Below are 21,506 nucleotides of genomic sequence, written 5' to 3'. Positions count from 1 at the left end.
CATACCGTCTCAATCACTCAAAATGCTCAAATCGACATTGAAGGTGCGTATATTGCCATCAGAGCCTGCGACAGCGATAGACTGAGCGTCGACAGTCCACACACCACCAACGACGCCACCGGCGGCGACGTTTTTGAGTGAAAGATTACGTGATGGCTTGTGCACTGAGTAGAGGTATACGTTGGTATCGCTTTGGTGTGTTTAGTAAGCACTGCTACAGACCAGCCAACGCACTCAACTCACAGTGAAGTACTCATCGCGACCTTTGAATCGCTTGTCCACTCCACACCGGTGACACGTGCCGTATGGAAAGCCCATGCACTAGTGCACAATTCGCCATCACGCGTATAAACGACAATTTTTCCGCTGTTCTGTGGGAGTTGAGCTGTTAGAAATGCTAGACATGTGAGACATGTGCTCAACCACTACTCACCTCTCCAACAGCGATCAATTTTCCGTCAGGGGAGAACGAAATTGTGGTTATTTCCGTCCTGCCTCTTTCTACCACTCTCACTTCATCACCTAGCTTGCCTGTGTGTTTATCGAATTGAACCAGATGCACTCTGCCAGTTTCATCACCTATAGCGACAAGATCGCCATCAAGTGCTATAGCGGAAGGTACGTAATTGATGTTTGTTGTTTTCTTGACGTTCTCCTGCGCAGGCGAATGCAAAGCCTGCGCATACGCTATAACGTCAATCGCTCCATTAACACACGTCACCAGCGCATGCGTACCATTCGCTGTGAGACCCTTGGCGAAAGCGGTGAGAGGGACATTGAGGGGTGTTGTATGGGTGAAATTGGTGTTGATTGCGCGCAGGTTGTCATCGAACCCGATCATAAGTGCACCAACGTCAACAGCGGGATCTTGCACAATTCCTCTAGTACACAGCTTTGTTACACATTTGCCAGTGCTACCACGAACGGCGGCACACTCGCCGGTATCTCCCTTGAATGAGCGCAAGTTGCCGTCGAATGAGCCGGTGAGAAGGTTCTTATCTGCAGACTGGGCAAAAGCAGTGATGGCACGGGTAGGGCCGTGAATATGAGTATGACTAGTGTGATTATCGTCTTTTTCTTGCTTTTCTTGATCCACATCAATCACATTCAGAGTGCCATCCACACCGATTGAAATGACGTTGTTACCCTTACCATCAGCATTTGACGGCCACACTATCCCCACTTGCTGACTGCCAATATCTTTGCCGACCTCGTATGACAAGAGCTGCTTGAAGGTATGTGCACACCACACCTTGACCGTTCTGTCAGCGGAGGCTGTAGCGAATCTGTTCGAGCTGCTCTCCCATGCTATACCATAGACTGATCCAGCATGTGCAGAGCGCGCTTCGTGGATTACGTCGCCTGTGTTACCGTCATACACGACAAAGGCACCATCAGACCCCACGCTGACGCAGACCTTATCATCAGGAGAAAAGCGGACATCCTGAACGAATTTGGAGTGAGATTTGAGCGTTTTGTTTAGTTTATATGGCGTGCCTGTGTAAAATACTAGCGTTGTGTCATCAGAAGCAGTGAGAGCGCGGAAGGGGCGTTTAGAGCGCATCGTTACTGCATTAGCGGGTTTAGAATGGCCAGATATTTCACCACAGCTCGAACCGCTGTCCATCAAGAAAGCACGTCCAGTACTCTCACGGCCTGAGCCAACAGCGATGATTCGCTGTGATTCTCCATCCCAATCGAGATCAGCAATGGGGCCAGTTGTAGCGCGTATTTCAGTCTTGAGGACGTGATCCTCACCAACCAAATCCCAGACGCGGACAGTGCCAGAAGTGTCGGCGGATGCGCAGTAGAAACCAGAGGGTGAAATACGCGCAACTGTAATTGGGTGGATGTGGCCTTGGTAGATGAATGAATCGGATGGATTTCCTAAGTCTCTAATCACAACTGATCGCCCATTGCCATATACAAGCTTCTCCCCTTTCACATCCACGCTGAGCTTTGTCGCTCTACCTCTCTCGCTAAATGGATTTATTGGGTGTGTTTTGGCTGCGTGCGTTAGTGTCTTGCTATTCGATGTGCCTACTCCTCACTCTGAGAAAATGCTGTCATGGCTTTGGTTAAACAAGTAAATAATTTCAATTCATGTTCAAATCAATATCTAGCTACATTCACATTTACTTCTCATCACTGAATATATCAGTTTGCCACGCTTTCGACGGATTTACAACACGATTTGCTGGTGTCTTAGCACTCTCCTCTTGAAGCGCATCGAAAACATCTTGTGGAAGTTGTACGTTGACAGCTGTGGAGTGTGTAAGTGGGTGCTAGATAACATAAACCAACTCACCATCCAAATTCTCCTTCAAATGCTCCTTATTCATTGAACGAGGCAGTGGGTTGATTCCGCGCTTCAAATGCCACGCCAAAATGAGCTGCGTTGGACTGACATTGGCTTTCTTCGACAGCTCCTGTATCAGCGGCTCCTTTGAGTAGCTTGCCTGTTTCGTGTCTGAACCAAGTGGGGAGTATGCCTGCGTTAATATTCCATTCTCCTCATTAAACTTAACCAAATCTGGTTGTGAACAGTGCAAGTTTATCTCTACCTGGTTAACGAGTGGCTTTTCTTTAGCGAATTTGAGAAGATTTTCAGTCTTGCCTGCTGAGAAGTTGCTAATTCCGAGACTGCGCACTTTACCTTCCTTCACAAGACCCTCCATAGCCTCCCAGGTCTGCTCGAGCTTTTCCATAGCCTCACGGTCAATCACCGGCAGCTGCTTTCCTTCCTGTTTGACAGGCATCTTATCGAGCACTTTGTCTGGGTTGGCAAATGCCACCGGCCAGTGCAGCAGGAGTAAGTCGAGGTAGTTGGTACCAAAACTCTCAAGCTCTTGCTCTGCACTAGCTTTCACAAGCGATGGATCCCAGAACGAGTTCCAGTTCTTGGTGGTTAACCACAGGTTCTTCCTATCGATTCTACTCTTGGTGAGGGCCGCACCGACTTTGTCAGAATTACCGTAGGCAAACGCACCATCGATATGTCTGTAGCCTAAGTCGAGTGCGTCGCTAACGACTCTTTCCGTGTTATTCTTATCAACTTTCCATAAACCCAATCCAATTGAGTTGATAACTTGTCCGTTTCCAAGTCTGAAGTTTTTTGGTAACATGAGTGGTCCTTTTGCGGCTGCCATGATTGATCTTGGGCGTTGGTGGGGAACGAATCATGTCGTCATTTGCCACCGAAAGTGGTAAATCCAAAATCTCAAGTGTAAATCAAGCTAAAGTAAATAACATGATACAATGCCTTATGACAAGATGAAAATTCGAAAACAAAGAAGAGAGAAGATATATGTGAATGACGTCAACGTATATGTACATAAATGCATGATATTTGCAGTTACTGATTGGCTGATTTGTCTTCTTCCACCCAATTCCTCCAATCAGCCTCGTCAAATTCATCAGCGTCGTCAAATAGATGCTCTAACGCTTTGGCGGCTCTGGATCCAGCAGGTGGGTACCAGTCATCATCTTTGGATCCACGCGAGGTAGCCTGTGGTTTGTTAGGGATGTTGAAATGTCTACAAATACACAGACAGCTGGTCCTTCCATTGTTTCATCAAATGGAGCATACCCTTTGAATGATTCTGTCGTGTCTGCCCTTTCTGTATTCATAATATCGCTGTTCTAGTTAAAGAACCCTTATCCAAGGTCACACGCATACACATGATGACATAGTGAGACATTAATTAGTAGTACACGCGGGTGAAAATTTAGTATCCAAACTTATTTGCAATTTGTTCAAAGTGATATAGACTTGAAGCTATTCTGACACGCTCCTTCCGATCAGCCACCCTTTTCAAGCCGTTGCTTCTATCTGCGCAGAGCACATCCAGCCTATCAAAGCAATTCCCAGTCTGGCACTTGACGACGACAACTGAGAGCGGTAACGAAGTCAACTTTGATACAACTGGCTCAATATCGGCACTAGACATTCTGTCGAACACAACAGCCAGCGTCTCCAGGCTGGGGTATCTGAGGATAAGTTCATCCAGAACTATCCTGTTGTGTTCAATGTCACTCGTAGAGTGCAGCCGCAAAGTCAGCTCCGTCACTGTATTTGATGCGGGTAGGAATGTCGTCAGAGAGAGATCTCCAAACGGCTTCCTACTCCCTCCCCTACTAAACAGCTCCATTTGCTGGCTTATAAAGCGCAAATCTAGTTGAAGCGTCTGGAGCTGCTTCATTTTTGCAAACTGTTTAGGCAGCTTCAATGAATATTCACAGTTAACAGTCAAATTTCTTTGTTAGCAAGGCGAGTCAGCCATGTTTAGTTGTGTCGCTGGGCACCTACCGTATATGATTTACCACTCTAGGTGAATTAAGTATCGTTATTCCCTCCTTATCGAAGTCGGTGACGGTTATCGTTTGCAACACCCTGCAGCTACTCGCACTTGATAACTCCTTCACCAGCGTGAGGCTCTGCCTGTCTTTAAACGACAGCTGCGAGAATATCTCATCCACTAGCTCAAATGGCAGATTTAACATGTTCAGAGTTGGTGGGTAAGTGTACAGTTTTCAGCCCAGGATTTACAATTAAACACCAAATTAAACATTATATCATTAGCCCAAATCGGTGATCAATAAGATTTTTCGCCGGAATGGTGTCGGATGACAGACTTCCGGCAGAGCACGTCGGCATGGAATATTACTACACAAATAATACAATTCTTATACATTTACATTATTACACAATCTTGGTTTGTTGGATGCTTGGTATATCTGCCTCGAAGGACAGTTCAAGGTCGGTTTTATGTGCAGACCTGCCAATATCGAGGTGGCACTTAGAGATATTTGATGCCAGGCTGTGTTTTCATGTCTCTCTATGCCGCAATCAACCCCAAACAGTCCTCGATTGGACTGAAGCCACAACCCATGTGAACGTCAATGAATCTGACCATGAACGAGCCTGGTAGTCCCTCGCTTAAAGAAACATTAAGAACTCTGAGACGAGGGTAAAAACATGTCGAAATTGCCTCGGTTGAATGCCTCAATGAATATTGTGTGCGGGATTTGGCTCAAGTCGAAAACTTGCAGTCGTGTGAGTTTGGAGAAGAGATTTGCTTCCATGTATTCCCATCGCTCATGTATGATGTACTATCTTGAAGAGACAGGTAGCTGATCTCAGTGCAAAGGACTGCGCGATGTAAGTCTATGTCGTAGTTTTTGATACTGATTTTACTTCAAACTGGCGACTTGACATTTTGCAATATCATCGAACTTGATCTGTCTAACTCGATTACGTGCAGTGACAGTAAGACAAAGCTTCTTACATTGTCGCAAAGCAACACACTGATACTGGCACCATTGATGATGAGTGTTTTGAGTGAATGTATCTGTGGTAGCTCATGCGACATAATATCCTTGATACCATGCGCGTCTAACTCTCTGAAACGATCAAAATCGAGTGACAAATGCCGCACGTTCAACTTGCAGTCCGCGAATTGCTGTGGAGGAGCGTAATATCAGATTATTCCAACACACAGAAAATAAAATTCGCGAGTATTGGCGTAACTAAATACAAAGTGAGCGAATTATAGCTATCCGACTTATTAACTAAAATAGTACAGCCCAGTGGCTATTATCGCGTGATATTATCGTAATATTGTCAATCTTAATATTCTTTTGAGTCACTTGGGAAGATATAAATGATGGCTCGAGCATTGAATGGATGTCACTTGTCCAATTGAGTGTGTTGAGTTTAATGCCAGTGTCATGGAAGTAATCCAGCAGCCTACAGAAATTGAAGTAATAGCTGCTGACATTGCGATAGCTTATGCGTTTATCTGAGAGAGAGGAATTGGTCTAGAAATGCTGTGGTAGTGTTGGTGGCCAAGTATTGTTGGTCAACGCAAGTGAGTGGCTGGAGAATGACTTGGGATATTCCATCAAAGCACTCCTCCCATGCATATTAACTGAAAGCCTAAAACTGACGTTTGTATCGCCAAACTCGTCGATCAGCAAGTCTAAAACCGTGTAGAAGATATCTTGGCCCAGTCTCTTAAATTTCGAAAGACATGGTTCGCCTTCAAAGACTTTCTGTTTGGAAGCCTCCCCTTAACAACCTCTGTCTTTGTTGATTGGATAATGGAAAACCTAATTTGGGCGGGCTTTGATCAAGTGAGATGTATGAGCACAGATTTTGTTCGTTTCCCGTAAATGCTTCCCCCGCATGCGTTTGCGTCGTTTGATTTTGAAATCGCTACGTCTCCGCTAACGTCCATCACGTCAGTAGACGATAGACGATCTCAGTCTTTACAGGCGTTGAGATGGATAAGACTAATTACACAAGCGATGATATCGAATCGCGATATACTCCCGGTGCAGGTTGGTTTATTTATCCGCCGCTGCTGCTCATTCTAATCAAACAAAACAAAGGCATCGGCGTTTTTGCGAAGCGACAGTTACAGCCCAAGCAGACGCTCTATGAAACGAGCGACGAGTATTTTAGCATCATATACAGGAGATACTGGAAAGAAGTTTGTGGTTTCTGCTACAACTACGATAGTGGCCTCGATTGGAAGCTCAAGGAGAATCACATCGGCGTCGTTTTCTGCTCCGAGGAATGCCGGAGTAAGTTTATGAAGAGAATTGCAATCGCGCCAGATCTCCACGCTTTCCTCATAAGCGTTGAAGAATTCTCTCGAAAACGCAAGCAATTGAAGACAGCGCCCGATCCGGAAGACGACGATATCATACCGGATAGGAGAATAATTGAGGAGTCGTGGACTGATTCACAGAACACGCTACTCGATATAGTCAACACTCTCGCCTCTGATAAGCCCAACAAAGCACAGCGGAAGCTGCTCAGCGAGGTACAAGCAGCAGGATTGCGAGCTTACGATGAAGACAGTGACACGGATATAGACAGCATAAAAAATCTCGCCAGCTATATTGCTACCAACGTACTCTCGCCATCGACTGTCGCACATACACTCACCTTGAGCACTACCATTGAGCCATGCACATTGAGCCGGCTACTTGATCAACAGATCAATCACTACTTGGCCCTAGTCAGTCTGTTGCCTCCATCGCTATCTCAGTATGCACTATCTGCACCGTCAATTGCCAAGATATTGGCCGTAGACAGATCAAATAGCTTCGGAATTTGGAGTGGGAGCTCGGACTTGAAATGCACACATACAGAAGAACGCAGCGAGTTGCTTGGGTCAATGCTCGTACCTTCTCTCTCGCGCTTCAATCACTCGTGCTCACCAACAGTCTCAAAACAGCGATCTAGACACACTTGGACATTCTCAACAACGGATGTTGTGAATGCGGATCAAGAGATATTCATCACTTATCTTGGCGGCGATGAGAAGACATTGAATGTCGATGATCGTCGTCAGCGATTAGTCAATGGATGGGGATTCATTTGCGGGTGCGTCAAGTGTACAAACGAATCCACACAATCGGATATAGATTAACTTATTTTATGGATGCATTGATATATTCCAAACTTTTATGCGAGTTGCTCAGTCGAACACGATCACACCTTCGATGATGCTGTCATTAACATGCTGTATGATTGCATTCGGGTCACTGTTATTAGTGTATGCGTGTTGAATATCCCATTCTAAGAATCTCTTCATTATCGCTTGCGCCTCCAGCACTTCTTCTGATGGTTCAGCGTCCAAGTTTTCCAGAGCTACTTCGTCAAGTGTGTCTAGCAGGTAAAGCTGTCTGAGTGTTTGGTGAGTTGAATCAACTCGCGTCATTGCGTCGCCTACGAGATATACCTCCCCCTATCGACTATTTCTGCAGGTATGTTATTCACTAACGCGCAATCAAAAGCTCCAGAGTCCATGCTGAGCTCTAACTCAAGTCTGCGTGGCAAGTAGTAATTAGATCGGCCTTGGCAGTACATCCACGCATCACGCACTTATGTAGATGGGTCAGCACTGGCTTCCCGTTCTCGTCTCTGCCACTCTTAACGCGCATATGAGCAACAGTGATCGGTGCGTCCATGTTGATGTATCCGCTACCCCAAAGATCTGCGACAATTAGCCGCGAGTCACACTAATCAACCACTCTCCTGCCTACCGTGAAAGTGTGTAGTGGCAATCACGAATGGACAATCGTCGCCCCTCTTAACCAGATGGTTGACACTCGCTGCAAAAATCCCTGCGCCATCTAGCCGAAGCTTTAGAGTACTACATTCGAAGCACTTGCTTGCCTACCTGATGGAAGAGTTCCCTTTCCAAACTCATCCATCAAGACGAGTGAACGGCCGGTAGCATTGCGCATAGCGTGTGTAACCTGAGCCAAGTCGATCATAAATGCCGACTGCATCTGGAGAAGACTTGAGTGGCAGATTAGGCTGTGAACTGAAACACACTTTCGATGACGACTCTTTGCACATAATGCGAGTGAAGACTTTCGTCGTTTTAGACTTTGCATTCTAGTCACTCTCGAGGCTGAGGCAGAGCTCACGTTTGTCTACCAAACCAATAGTAGCAGATTCAGCAGGGACGTAACTGAAAAGTTGAGTTGAAATAGTTAGTCACGTGCCTCAGCTCACCATCCAATCTGCGCCATGATAACAATCAGACCGACTTGTTTGAGATACACGCTCTTTCCACTTCCATTGGCACCTGTAATAACCATAGCTGAGTTGTTTAACTGAACGCTAGTCTGTCTGTCAGAGCCGGTGGCTGAGAAGCTGCTCAGCTGGTGCGTGGGTGTGCGCGGAGCAGGAGTGTGCGAGGCGCTCGGAGCAGTGCCTCTGCTCTCTATAATATCGATATCATCATCGACTCTGATTCTCGTCTCGCTTGTCTTCTTGAAGAAAGTGTCATTTTGCACAAAATCATTGACGCACATTTCTTGAAGCGGATGTCTGCCCTCTGATATCCTGATGATTGGAGTTGTTGCAATCAGTGGCTTGCTGAAACTGTTTAATTCGCTTATGCGCGTGAGTGCGAGTAGTCTGACGCAATGTCAGCTTGTTCACGTAAAATAAACTCAACTCACATATCCAGCTCGGCAATTGCTGCAGCCATTTTAGACAGCTCCTTTGTATAGCTCAACACAAATTGACTGAGATCATACGCTATCTCTGTCTCTCTGTCTGCGATCATCGTTGCGAGATCGCCGAGGTGGGCGTCAAGCTCAAACATCCTGTCTGATTTGAAATACACAACCTGAGTCGTGAGTTGGAAATTATACCAACTTTAGACAACCTCACTGATTCGGTCATGAACTGAGTCATTAAGAGATGCTCAGCGCCAAGACTTGCGACTCACTTGATACACCCATCCAATGCGCGCACCGATCATGTCTTTATCTTCGACATCTTCGTAGTGGTTGTTGACAACATCAATAGCAATCAGGTATCCAATTTGTGGAAAGTAGACCACATTGATCTCCTCAGCAACGCCAGGTGGTGTTTCATCGTAGATTTGCAGAGCGATTTGCGACAGCAGACTGTCTATGCTGTCGTACTTGTGGCGAATAGTGTCTTAAATTGGGTGTTAGAGGTGCAGCAACATCTAAAAACCCCACACCAAGATCATCGTCGAACCCATCAGCGATGATTAGTCTGCGCGATCGTTTCGATTCGACAAAATCGACCGCGAACATTATAGCTTCCCTGGTAGTATGACAAGTGGATATGTCAAATGCAGTAAGTATCTGGCAAAGTTATTGAGTTGAGTTGACAGATGCGCTCCGCCTACATCCAGAATCAACTGCTTAGATTCGAGTACAGCGAGACTTGCAATGATTTCGTACTGCTCTTGAGCGAGTACTGTCAACTGAACGAGACAACTAAAGAAACGATAACTCGTTTTACCAACTTTGAGCGAGTTGAACACATGCAACACATTGACACCCTTTCCGACTTTCGATAAGCTTTTACGCATCGCAGCCACAGCATTGACATTTTGCGGATGGATCAGTATAGCTATGGCGTCGAGTCTGTTGTTGATCACTTTGACGTCGCAGCTCGGCTGTCTTAATCTTCTCTGCAGGAGCTGTGTACCAGAATGTGTCTTGGTTTCAGAAAGAAGATTGAACAATGACAGACCTTCCTTGCTTTTATTGGAGTGCATCGATGCGTGCTGTTCATCAGCGAACACACCCAACGCCATCAATGCATCGTTATCGATCTGCATCACCTTGTCACTAGACGATTGAGTTTGACGCGGTTAAAGAGTATATTCGAGGCTTACACTTGCCACGTCTCCAAACCGACCACAGCTAGATCTTCCACTCGACAACAAGCAGAAGTGATGGCCTCGGGTGCCTCCTGAGCGAGATGGCGCTGCAAGGTCAATATCAAGCAGCCTACAGCTCCAACTGAGAGCTTGAAGTCGAAATTAATCAGGCCCGATAGGTAGATTTCCTTGGAGCGCTCATCCATTGCGCTCATGTCAACGGACTGCTGTTGGAATGCTGACTGGGGAGTAGCTGTAGGCGTAACAGGTAAATCATTAGACCATTCGATGTTGGACAAATTGAGCTGCAAAATACGCGACTTGGATGGATCATAAGCGAAATCCTTCCAAGGATTGAGGTGGAGAACAGCGTTTGTTTTTACACTGGCGATGAAGAGCTCAACAGCATCGATGAGCGATTCGGGTGCAGTGAGTGAGCAGTATACCTCGTCTGGCTGCAGCTGATGCAAAACTAGAATTTATCAGTAATGTCGTCATTAGGAGATAGTATTGTCTGACTGGTGGTGATAAGATGATGAGATGAACTATCAGGGGTATCCTGCATGACGCGTATCTTGTGAGTTAGTGTATCGAAAGAAGCCACAGCGATCTCGTCCTTGTGCGCGCTGATTGCGAGAGTGATCTGCGAGTGGTTTGGTGAGATACCCGTGCGACGGCAAAAAATCTAGGAACCTTTTCATCTTCAACGTCGTCAGCGTCTATCTCTGCCTGGGATAGCTGTGACGTTGCATCTCTTCTCATTCCCGCGTATCTCTCGTATCGTTTGTCGAGCATGATAGGGGTTGAGAAGCAAGAGCTAGACAGAGATAATAAATACACTTAAATAATATTACAACATTTTTCAGCAAATTCTAGGTTGGTATAAGCGGGCAAACGCGGGTACACGCGGGTACACACGGATACACGCTGGTACACGCTGTAACGCTATCACGTTCTTCTACGCTGCGTTATTCGTCTGCGTGTTTTTTGTTGAGTTCTTCGACTTCATTGGCAGTGAGGAATCTGCCACCAGCACCTCTAGGGCGTCTCTTAGCGTGTCTATGCCTAGATTCGTGGAGGTATGGCTTTGTAACGCGTCAATACAACTCAACTAAAGACATGGATCATTGCTCACCTTCCTTTCCTTGGAAATTCTATTCAACTCCTCGAGACGCTGTCTGATTTGCCTCCTTTTTAGAATTCTATGGTACTGCTTTGCATTCACGTATAGCGGCTCTTCATCTGTGCCTGTATCGTTTATTGTATCGGTGTTGTTTGCGCCGTTTGCGTTGTTTGCGTCGTTATCCTGGGAAATCGACAAAGCGGATGGATTGTCGGCGTGATGTGAATACCAGCCATCGTCAGGCTCGTATTCTGCTTCATAGTCATCGTCCTGGTCTTGATCCTGATCCTGGTCCTGGTCCTGGTCATCATCGTAGCCGGCGCTTGAGTCGTCTTTGAAATCTTGGTCCTGGTAGTCATGCTCAACAGGCTCGCCGTTTAGCTCCTCTGGAAGCAGTGAGCGCAGTGTAGGCAGCTCTGCGGTATAATCAGAGGCAAGCTCACTCCACTCCTCACTGAAACGATCATTGTAATTTTGACCAGCGATTACAGGTAGTCCAGCGTATGCAGTGCTCTGTGGCCTCTGTGAATACACGGCGTATAGATCGCCCGAGGTGAGATCGTCGAAATTGTTGCCAGCGGCCAAGCTCATGATTGTTGGGAGATAAAGATCATCGGCCTAGTCCGAAATGAGTTATTTAAGTATAATGATGTAGAATAATGCCATTGTATAAAAATTATGTAATAAACTAAACTATTTAACTATTTACTCCTCCTTTGCATGGTTAGAGGTGTTAGGGCTGTCAGGGCTGTCATGGCTGTTAGGGCTATCAGCGCGTGTATCACTGTCACTTTGTGCTGAAGTGTTGTTTGAAGGATTCTGAAGGGATTCTTTGCTGTGATTTAGAGCTGAGTGCGTTGAATCCTTTGTCTCAGTAACTTGATTAGCATCGTTGACTTGCTTTTTAGCCTTCTTCTTGCCGGCTTTCTTCTTCTTAGGGTAATCCCATTCATACATGGGTATGAACGAGTCAATGAAGCCAACATCTTCGAACAAATTTGGGAAAATCCAAAGACCGGGGCTTGCAGTGAACATGGTGATGATATAAATGATCAGTCTGATTATGGCAATAACGAAGAAAAGACCAATCAAGCCAAGCACAGCGACAGAAAGATACCAAACACCAATTCTGAGACTTGTAGGCCAGAGAGGGAACATGACGCCGATTAGAATAACAGCAACGAGACCTGCAGAGCCAAGCATAGCTCTGAGTTGAGAGCCAGCGAACAGCCAAACGTAGTAGTCGTCTGGAGCAAACAGTTGTTGATTGTTGATCTTGAGTTCTCTAGGGGAATCTTTTCCACCGATAGGGTTACCTCTATCTACGCGGAGGAAGAAGGCGAAAGGAATGATACTATGGAGTACCTTTGTAGCGTCTGCTTCGGATGTGATTTGGGGAACATTGCTCAACTTTGCGTAGGAAGGAGAGAGGAGGGCTTTGATTGCGGATCTACCTGGTATATATAAGAATCAGCAGTGAATTGGATGTATAACAGCAGCCTAACCCTTGAAATATTCAGCGCGCTTGCCAGAAAGAGCGCCGTTACGTATCTTCATCCCAGATTTCTCTCTGAGGAAGCTAACGACGTTTTTAAGGTCTTGTGGGCTGCGTGGTGAAAATAAGAATTGAATTTGAGTCTAAAAAACCCCCTTACATCTTTTGTTGTTGATCCATTATCAATGTGTTGGCAGTCAAACGACAACGACCATGAGTTATTCAGACAAGCCAATCGTTAGTCGTGGATATCGAATAACAAAGAATTATTTAAAATTAATCCTTGATAACCATCAATCAAGGCGTATCTTCCAATTCTTATGTTTGAATTTCACTTATATGTTTATTCAATTGTTATACGGCGTTTATACCAACAGCCTCGGACTCATATCTGATGCTATTCATATGGCTTTTGATAACCTCGCTATTGCAATTGGTCTTTTCGCGTCTATTATGGCTACATGGAAACCTGATTCAGTTTTCACATATGGGTGTGTCTTAGTTCTTTTTGTTGGAAAGTCTCACTCTGATATACAAGTTATGGTCGCGTTGAAACTCTTAGTGGCTTCGCTAACGGGGTACTCCTCGTCTTGGTGGGTTGATACTTAAATTGCATGTGTTAATTTGACACGCGAACACGCGCAGATATCCCTATTCATTATATTTGAGGTGCGAATTGCTCTGACGGCGCACTAAAGCCACTAACCCCCATAAGAGTATCGAAAGAATCATCAATCGTACGCTAACGTCATTGGTCACTGTCTTCTTTCTCGCTAATCAATGACGCAGCACCTGAAATGGAAGTCTCACAGCTAATGATGGTTAGTATTGGTGGCTTGTTGGTCAACCTTTTTGGTATGTTTGCAATGGGTGGTGTGAGTTGGATGTTCATCACTCTCGATTGGCTTTAATCAGATCTTTAATAGCACCACCATCACCACGGACACAGTCATTGCTCCCATTCACATGCTCCTGAGTACAACCACTCTCACTCACACTCACCAAGTCCAATGGAAAGTAAAACATCCGCTTTATCCAGAGACGATACCCTAGATGAGCATGACCATGGGCATTCTCATTCTCATGGACATTCTCATTCTCATGGGCACGATCACTCTCATGATCACTCCCACTCCCACTCAAATTCCCACAACATGCGAGGCGTCTTCCTGCACATCCTCGCCGATACCATGGGATCAGTTGGTGTAGTAACAAGCACGCTGATGATCCAATACTGGGGATGGACAGGTTTCGATCCAATAGCATCACTGCTGTGGGTTTGAAGCTATAGAATACTATACCCACCTAGCTCAATCTTCTCCATCAGAATCGCAGGGCTAATTATCGCGTCTGTCGTGCCTTTAGTTATCGATTGCGCCAAAATATTGAGTCTAGATGTCGGCGAGGCGCACGAAGCCAATATAAAAAAGACGCTGATAGAGGTAGGAGAGGTTTGTGATTGTGCGTAGTTGCTTACACACCACAAGCTTCTTAACATTGAAGGACTTGATTCGTACGACAACGCACGGTTCTGGCCTCAAGACGACTCGAGCCTGATGGGGGCGATACATATCAGAATATCATCGTACAGCGAGTCATTCGACCACGCACATCGACAAGCAAAGAAGCATAGTAGCATCGACACAGTGGTGGATAGGGTGGAGTGGAAGTTGACGAGCGGTATACCTGGACTGAAGGATGTAGCCATACAAGTGGAGCCCAGCCTGTAATTGTATTATAAGCGACTTACATTAAATTAGTAATTTTCAGCGTTTTCAGTAATTTCAATTCGCCAGGAACAGCCGAGGTCCGTGCGGACATAGTTTGGCTTTTAGCGGTAAATTAAGGTCTAGACAGATACAGAAACCAGCAGAATTCACTATATTTAATAATATTGATAAAAATTTTGAGCATTCTTGGTTACCCCGGAATTACCATCAGTGATTCTGTTATCAGCACACAGCCATGTCGTCAGCAATATTCCAAACGGCGGACGCGGCGACGGGAACAAGCGAGATAAAGCCGAAGAAGACGCGCAACAGACAAGCGCTGAGCTGTACAGAGTGCAAGCGTCGCAAGATCAAGGTCAGTAGGAGCTGTGTGTGTCGGTACATACTAACAAGAAGGGCAGTGCGATAGAGAGCATCCTTGCGGAGCGTGCAAGAAGAGAGGAGAGCAGTACAAATGTATTTGGGAGGAGAAGCCAGCTTCAAAGCCCGGCAAGAGCAGCGCTGCTAGCTCAGACGATGTGTCTTGTCTCCGAGAGCAGCTATCAGATACACAGGCGTGTCTCCACGCACTCGCAAACTTCCTCCGCTTCTCTGGTATTCCTATCCCTCAGAATATATTCGATAGCATCGGTGTTACTACCTCACCTTCGAGCACCGGTATTCTGGCTGATATGGATTTTGAGAACGAGGAGACAGCTGCAGCATTCACGCTAGAGGGTATAGCTATGGGAAGGAAACCTGACGAAAGCTTCAACGACGAAGCTGCGTTGTTGCGAAGGAAAAGGACAGATTCGATTGGTTCGGTAGGCAGGCGCACGGTACAAGACACACCGATCCCATCGAACTCATCTACCTCTGTACCTGTATATTGTGACCCTCCGAGCATTACCACTTCACTCGACCACACCTCTACCCCTTTGGCTACTTTCCCATTCACTCCTAAACCAGAGCAGATTACTATGACAAAGGATATCTTGCAGTACCTTCCAAACAAACACAAGGCTGATATACTCGTTAGTTTCTATATTCAGCACCTCGAGTGGTTCCATAAACCCCTGCATGTCCCCACCTTCCTCTCCGATTACGCTCACTATTGGCAGGAAATGAGCGTCGGTTTCGCTTACGATAACATTGATTCCAAGTGGATGGCTCTTTATGCTAGCGTGCTGTGCGTTGCTACGCACTTCGGTGGTGAATACTACTATACTGGTGGATTTGCATTCAGTAATCCAGATGTTGAGACTCGTAATGAGAAGGAGGCCGATACTTACTATCAGATATCCCGCTCGGCATTATCGCAGAGTGATTTCCTCATCAATCATTCAATCGAGGCTATTCAGACCATCATAGTAAGTTTGAATCTGACAGTTGATCCAACTAACCAGCGACCTTTAAGATACTCGGTTTATATTTACACAACAAGAACCAGACAGAAACACATCTTATACTGATGAGCACAGCCAGTGAGAGGGCTTTTTTCACGCACGTAACAACTCACAAAATACAGTCAAAATGGCTCAGCTGATGGGATTGTCGCGCATACCAGATGAGATACCTGGCGGAGAAGCTGAAGGGGATGTATTAGAAAGAGAGGTAGGAAAAAAAAGACTAAAAGGCCACTCCACACTAACAAAAGGCAGATGGGACGACGTCTCTGGCATTCGCTAGTATTTCAAGACTCTTTTAATGCGTCAGCAAGCTCGTACAGCTACGCGATACACGTTGACCAGGTGTGTAGATATGTGTTATTGGAGTGATAGGAGTGAGAGGTCGCTGAGACACCCGCATAGATGACAACAAGCGTACCTGCAAATGCTGACGACGAGGGCCTGGTACGGCAGAAAGAGATAAATTGTCAACCAGACAGCGTTTGGACAGACATGAGCTACTTCAGAAGCAAGTTGCAATTCGCCAACATAACACGCAAAATAGTCGATACACTAAATAGAGATAGCAAAGGATCGTATGCGTTTGTGATTGAGATGGATGCTGAGTGAGTGAAAGTGCATTTGCGACTAAGACATACACTGACACGCGCTTAGATACCGCGCAGCCCTTGATCGCATACCAACATTCCTACGACTGGATTTGGCTGAGTACGATGCAGCGGTGCTGTCGATGAAACCATGCAGAGCTTGGGAAAGACTGATGATGAGTTTCACGATACATAACCGGCTGATGAGGCTGCATAGAGGATACATGACGGAGGGATATACGAATAGAGAATACGCATACTCGACACAGGCTTGTGTGGCATCTGCTAAGACGCTGCTGGAGCTAATGAAGGAAGGTCAGAAGTATAATTGGCCTGCAAGTCGGTGGTGGGTAGTTCTCATACAATGTTGGACAGCCTCTGTAGTGATGTGGGTATTGTTGATGTTGGTACAAGATTACTTGCTCACCATTCATGCAGCTTAATAGACCTGTTCCACACAGTCGACACAATCGAAGCGGACGAGAAAAGCAAGGAGGTCGGTGAAACGTTGATGATATTCAGAGATATACAACATACTTCTACAGTGGCCAAGAAGGCTGTTCTCACACTCGACAGACTGCTCCAAGAAGATAAGCAGAGGAGGGGTGATGGAGTACCGGCGAAGAAGCGCAGGATATCAGTGGAAGGATTCACTCCCGTCGGTCTGGCACCCAACTTTCCAGGCTTACATGGAGATACTGCTACACCTAGACAGCCTCAAAACATGCTCGACTCTGTGTTCACGTCGCCGGTCGATGGCGGTCGGACAGTGTGGGAGAATATGTTCATGAAGGAGTTGGATTTTCTCAACGACAGCAATGTCGATGTGAACTGGAAGTTCGATGAGTATAGCGCGTTTTAATAAGAATCATCATTTTCACTCATCATTTAATTTGTACAGCACATGTATTTTTCTTATAAGACTACCTACGTCATTTGGAGTGATAATAATGTGGGCGGATAAGGAGAGAAAGTGAGCGAGAGTTGCTAATAGACTACAGGGCCTGGCTTTGCTCTGCTAAGACTAATGTGGAGGTATGTAATGCCGCCACTAGGCCACTAGGCCACTCGGAGGGAGGTGCTCACCGACGCACACACACAGCTCATTAAGAACCTACGCTCATCGAATCTAATCCACAGCGATATAGTGGCAAATGCAATGAAGAAGGTAGACAGAGCGCACTACGTAAGGATCAAAGCGGCAGCTTATGAGGATAGTCCGCAGTGAGTTTGAGTCAGCGAGAGATAGTAGAATGAGCTCATCAGAGTAATCTCAAGGTCTATTGGACATTCAGCTACTATCAGTGCACCGCATATGCACGCACACGCGACCGAGAACTTGCTGAGCTTGCTCCAACCAGGATACAAGGTAAGTGTGGGTGGTTGGTAAACGCTGTATTCACAAGTCAAATCGCAGGTGCTGGATGTTGGCAGTGGCAGTGGTTATTCGTGCGCTGTGTTCCATCAATTAATCGGCAACAACGGCACGGTGGTCGGCATCGATCATATCGAACAGCTAGTGGAGAATAGCGTGGATAATCTTAAGAGAGATGGACTAGAAGATGCAATCAACAGCGGTGCTATCAAGATGATCGCCGGTGATGGTAGACAGGGTGTGGCTGAGCACGGCCCTTATAATGCTATACACGTTGGTGCAGCTGCACCGCGAATGCCAGATGTGCTGATTGATCAACTCGCTACTCCTGGAAGAATGTTTGTTCCTGTCGAGAAAACGGGTGGATATGGACAGTCAATTTGGCAGGTGAGTTGGGAGTAAAAGCAATGATTTGACTAATTATAAATGTTTAGGTGGATAAAGATGAGAATGGAATTGTTCACAAGGAGGAGTTGTTCCCTGTTATGGTGTGTATTCGTTGGTGAATATTTTCACGAATTTGCTAACCAAAGATTAAAGTATGTGCCATTGACAGAAAGAGAGTTGCAAAGGTAAAGATAGTAGCTATATTAAATGTACAAATATAATGACATCATGAATCAATTCCACGTCTTCTTCATCTAGAATGTACTCAATCAGTGACGCTCATGAGTTCTGTAGATTTAGAAGCTCAATTTGGTAGATATTAGTCATTTTATACAGTTGCGCATTTCTAACGCAATCTAAAGACGCTGAATACTTTGCTGAACCTTCGGAGAACAAGAATCCGCATGAGTCATTAGAACAAGTTAGTTTTGATTGATCTGCGTGGCTTTACAGCACCCGCTAACAAAGTCATTGCTCAGATTCGCAGCAACATCGACCAGCTAATGGATGATTACAGTCACCAAGGCATTTCCCTCACTGGTCACCTCATACACGTCTCACACTATTTGCCTTTCGTTTGTATGCTCAAGCATCAGAATGAGAAGGACGAGCAGAAAGACGAGCCCAGCGACACTCCCAAACCAATTCTCACAGAAGTTGATCAAGTTGGCTTCGAGAGGCGTAGCGATACCCCAAATCAGCATTCCTTCCCCATTGGCCCTTCTGGCGCTTCCTCTGAGCTTCCCAGGCGTAGAAGAATGTCCACTGTTTCCGCACATAACAATTTTAGCCAGCCAAAGTGGACTTTGTCTCATAGGAGAGGCCACACCGCTATGAACGCTGGTATCAGATCCCTTGGCTCTCAATTCAGACAGACTAGCATCGGCTGGCCTGGTGACCTCAGACTTGGCAATCAACGTGGTGAACTCATTGAATCCTCCTCTCTTACTGAGACAGATAAGAAGGCTCTAGAAGAGGAGCTCAAAGTTCAGCGGGAAACTCAAACTGACGACATGAGCTGGATTCCCGTCTGGATTGAAGATAAGTTGGCGCACATGCACTACGAAGGCTATTGCAAAACCACCCTCTGGCCCTTGTTCCACTATCTTATTTGGCAGGAGCATTTCCCTGAGCAGGACGAGTCGGATGATGCTACCTACCAGGCTTACCTGGAGGTTAATTGGGCTTATGCCAAGAAAGTGGCTGAGATATGGAAACCTGGCGATTTGGTGTTGGTCCATGATTATCACTTGCTCTTGGTACCCAAGTTGCTCAGGTCGTTGATTAGCGAGGCTTATATTGGAATGTTCCTTCACTCTCCCTTCCCGTCGTCTGAAATATTTAGATGCTTACCACGTCGCAAGGAGATACTCGATGGTATGCTCGGCTCGAATCTGGTGTGTTTCCAAACATATTCTTACTCGCGCCACTTTCTCTCAAGCTGCATTAGAGTTTGCGGCTACGAATCCACGAGCTCGGGTGTGGAGAGTAATAGCTTCAACACTGCCATCTCCCACTGTCCTATTGGGATTGATGTGGAGAGGGTGCTGCTTGACAGAGACGCGGAAGGTGTTGAGCCCAAGGTTAATGCACTTCGACAACTCTATCACGGCTGCAAAATTATTGTGGGCAGAGATAAACTAGATGTGGTGAAAGGTGTTGTGCAAAAGCTACAATCATTTCGCAAATTTCTTGAAGAATTCCCCGAATGGCGCAACAAAGTTGTTCTTATTCAAGTAACATCCCCATCTCTCCACGAAGATGCAAAGCTGGAGTCAGATGTGGCCGATTTGGTATCACACATCAATAACGAGTTTGGTGGATTGGGATTCACACCCGTGCATCACTATCATCAGATGATCGAGCGTGATGAGTACTTTGCGTTACTGTCGTCGGCGGATTTGGGCCTGATAACTGCTACGAGAGATGGAATGAATACAACATCTCTTGAGTATATCATGTGTCAATCGAAAACATATCAATCGCCACTAATTCTGTCTGAGTTCACTGGGATTGGTGGGATACTTAATCAGACAGTGAGGATTAATCCATGGGATATATTTGGTACAGCACGCGCAATAAATAAGTGTTTGCTCATGTCAACTGAAGATAAGGCAAAGAGGCAAACTGAGTTGTTTAGGAGAGTATCCTCACATACATCGCAAACGTGGGCTTTTACGCTGATCAAGGAGTTGCTTCGTAATTTAGGTGTTGGTCAGACAGCCAGAGTGACGCCATATCTCGATCACAAGCTAATAGTGGATAAGTACAAAAAAGCCAAGAAGCGGTTGCTATTGTTTGATTACGACGGCACACTCACGCCGATAGTGAGTCGACCATCAGCTGCGGTGCCTGGACAGAAATTGAAAGAAATACTACCTCGAATTACGTCGGATGAGCGCAATATAGTTTTCATCGTTAGCGGTCGCGATGGCAACTTTCTGTCGGAGCATCTAGGTCACATGCCCAACATTGGTCTCAGCGCTGAGCATGGCTGCTTCATCAAAGAGCCTAACAGTAAGGAATGGTGGAATCTCACAGATAATATTGATATGAGCTGGATGGACGATGTGGAGGATATATTCAAATATTTCACAGAACGCACGATAGGTAGTCAGATAGAAAGGAAGAAGGCAAGTATAACGTGGCACTACCGTAATTGTGATGCAGAGTTTGGTAGTTTTCAATGCAAGCAGTGTCAGGATTTGCTCGAGAGCAATGTAGTTAGCAAGAAGCCAGTGGAGGGTGAGTGATTGAGTGATTAAATTGTTTTGTGCACCCAAGCTGACATAAACTAAGTGCTCGTTGGTAAGAAGAACTTGGAAGTACGTCCGCTCGCCGTCAACAAGGGGGAAATAGTGAAGAGGTTGCTATACGACCACTCAGACTCAGAGTTTGTCATGTGCGCAGGAGATGATAAGACAGATGAGGATATGTTCAGGTCACTGTCTGATATCTTCGTCCTCGCGCCAGGTTCGACTTCTTCGCTGAAACCTATCATGAATGCACCGGTGAGCGTTAGCATGGGTGGTGAGAAGGAGGAGACACTGCCTGGAGTGGAGATCAACATGAATGCAGACGATATATTCACCGTGACTGTCGGACCGGCTTCGAAACCCAGTCTAGCTGGATGGCATTTGACGACGCCAGAGGAGGTGATTGATGCGCTAGAGAAGTTGGTGGGGTAGGGCAATAATTTATTTTCACTAAGGTTTTTAAGTTATGCATGGACATTGATTGGTTTATTGA

General features: G+C 45.9%; 11 protein-coding genes across 11 annotated transcripts; 4 read left to right on the top strand and 7 right to left on the bottom strand.

Moving 5' to 3' along the window:
- Nucleotides 1-9: 9 nt before the first annotated feature.
- On the bottom strand, nt 10-2,070 carry J056_003720 (uncharacterized protein; the record flags this gene model as incomplete). Its single annotated transcript, XM_009268936.1, has 4 exons — nt 10-190; nt 244-371; nt 434-2,007; nt 2,052-2,070. The coding sequence occupies 4 exons, from the start codon at nt 2,068-2,070 to the stop codon at nt 10-12; spliced, it is 1,902 nt and encodes a 633-aa protein (XP_009267211.1).
- Nucleotides 2,071-2,135: 65 nt separating this feature from the next.
- J056_003719 (Alcohol dehydrogenase A) lies at nt 2,136-3,149 on the bottom strand (the record flags this gene model as incomplete). The annotated part of the gene is made up of 2 exons (XM_009268935.1): nt 2,136-2,263; nt 2,309-3,149. 2 exons carry the CDS (start codon nt 3,147-3,149, stop codon nt 2,136-2,138), a joined length of 969 nt encoding a protein of 322 aa, XP_009267210.1.
- Nucleotides 3,150-3,355: 206 nt separating this feature from the next.
- Nucleotides 3,356-3,630, bottom strand: J056_003718 (uncharacterized protein; the record flags this gene model as incomplete). The annotated part of the gene is made up of 2 exons (XM_009268934.1): nt 3,356-3,508; nt 3,553-3,630. The coding sequence occupies 2 exons, from the start codon at nt 3,628-3,630 to the stop codon at nt 3,356-3,358; spliced, it is 231 nt and encodes a 76-aa protein (XP_009267209.1).
- Nucleotides 3,631-3,728: 98 nt separating this feature from the next.
- Nucleotides 3,729-4,503, bottom strand: J056_003717 (uncharacterized protein; the record flags this gene model as incomplete). Its single annotated transcript, XM_009268933.1, has 2 exons — nt 3,729-4,257; nt 4,310-4,503. 2 exons carry the CDS (start codon nt 4,501-4,503, stop codon nt 3,729-3,731), a joined length of 723 nt encoding a protein of 240 aa, XP_009267208.1.
- A 1,781-nt stretch (nt 4,504-6,284) lies between these two features.
- On the top strand, nt 6,285-7,442 carry J056_003716 (putative protein lysine methyltransferase SET6; the record flags this gene model as incomplete). Its single annotated transcript, XM_009268932.1, has 2 exons — nt 6,285-6,342; nt 6,394-7,442. The coding sequence occupies 2 exons, from the start codon at nt 6,285-6,287 to the stop codon at nt 7,440-7,442; spliced, it is 1,107 nt and encodes a 368-aa protein (XP_009267207.1).
- A 48-nt stretch (nt 7,443-7,490) lies between these two features.
- On the bottom strand, nt 7,491-10,967 carry J056_003715 (MutS protein-like protein 5; the record flags this gene model as incomplete). Its single annotated transcript, XM_009268931.1, has 16 exons — nt 7,491-7,698; nt 7,746-7,841; nt 7,898-8,009; nt 8,059-8,148; nt 8,196-8,307; nt 8,354-8,391; nt 8,449-8,492; nt 8,537-8,944; nt 8,989-9,158; nt 9,203-9,217; nt 9,261-9,475; nt 9,522-9,648; nt 9,693-10,140; nt 10,188-10,644; nt 10,692-10,815; nt 10,866-10,967. 16 exons carry the CDS (start codon nt 10,965-10,967, stop codon nt 7,491-7,493), a joined length of 2,766 nt encoding a protein of 921 aa, XP_009267206.1.
- Nucleotides 10,968-11,140: 173 nt separating this feature from the next.
- On the bottom strand, nt 11,141-11,886 carry J056_003714 (Transcriptional activator HAP2; the record flags this gene model as incomplete). Its single annotated transcript, XM_009268930.1, has 2 exons — nt 11,141-11,257; nt 11,308-11,886. The coding sequence occupies 2 exons, from the start codon at nt 11,884-11,886 to the stop codon at nt 11,141-11,143; spliced, it is 696 nt and encodes a 231-aa protein (XP_009267205.1).
- A 114-nt stretch (nt 11,887-12,000) lies between these two features.
- J056_003713 (Translocation protein SEC62) lies at nt 12,001-12,970 on the bottom strand (the record flags this gene model as incomplete). Its single annotated transcript, XM_009268929.1, has 3 exons — nt 12,001-12,749; nt 12,801-12,901; nt 12,951-12,970. The coding sequence occupies 3 exons, from the start codon at nt 12,968-12,970 to the stop codon at nt 12,001-12,003; spliced, it is 870 nt and encodes a 289-aa protein (XP_009267204.1).
- A 225-nt stretch (nt 12,971-13,195) lies between these two features.
- On the top strand, nt 13,196-14,520 carry J056_003712 (Zinc transporter 5; the record flags this gene model as incomplete). The annotated part of the gene is made up of 8 exons (XM_009268928.1): nt 13,196-13,281; nt 13,329-13,383; nt 13,436-13,459; nt 13,506-13,527; nt 13,580-13,665; nt 13,717-14,063; nt 14,118-14,232; nt 14,278-14,520. 8 exons carry the CDS (start codon nt 13,196-13,198, stop codon nt 14,518-14,520), a joined length of 978 nt encoding a protein of 325 aa, XP_009267203.1.
- A 235-nt stretch (nt 14,521-14,755) lies between these two features.
- J056_003711 (Protein-L-isoaspartate(D-aspartate) O-methyltransferase) lies at nt 14,756-18,446 on the top strand (the record flags this gene model as incomplete). Its single annotated transcript, XM_009268927.1, has 14 exons — nt 14,756-14,875; nt 14,922-15,869; nt 15,917-15,983; nt 16,028-16,113; nt 16,161-16,250; nt 16,311-16,513; nt 16,563-16,883; nt 16,934-17,341; nt 17,497-17,530; nt 17,598-17,719; nt 17,774-17,864; nt 17,913-18,257; nt 18,305-18,358; nt 18,411-18,446. The coding sequence occupies 14 exons, from the start codon at nt 14,756-14,758 to the stop codon at nt 18,444-18,446; spliced, it is 2,925 nt and encodes a 974-aa protein (XP_009267202.1).
- Nucleotides 18,447-18,538: 92 nt separating this feature from the next.
- J056_003710 (Trehalose-phosphatase) lies at nt 18,539-21,445 on the top strand (the record flags this gene model as incomplete). The annotated part of the gene is made up of 4 exons (XM_009268926.1): nt 18,539-18,569; nt 18,620-18,678; nt 18,737-21,002; nt 21,057-21,445. 4 exons carry the CDS (start codon nt 18,539-18,541, stop codon nt 21,443-21,445), a joined length of 2,745 nt encoding a protein of 914 aa, XP_009267201.1.
- Between the last annotated feature and the right edge of the window lie 61 nt (nt 21,446-21,506).

The sequence above is a fragment of the Wallemia ichthyophaga genome (assembly GCF_000400465.1).
Source record: "Wallemia ichthyophaga EXF-994 unplaced genomic scaffold scaffold5, whole genome shotgun sequence".
Classification (NCBI taxonomy): Eukaryota; Fungi; Basidiomycota; class Wallemiomycetes; order Wallemiales; family Wallemiaceae; genus Wallemia; species Wallemia ichthyophaga.
This window is presented reverse-complemented; position numbering and strand designations above follow the sequence as displayed.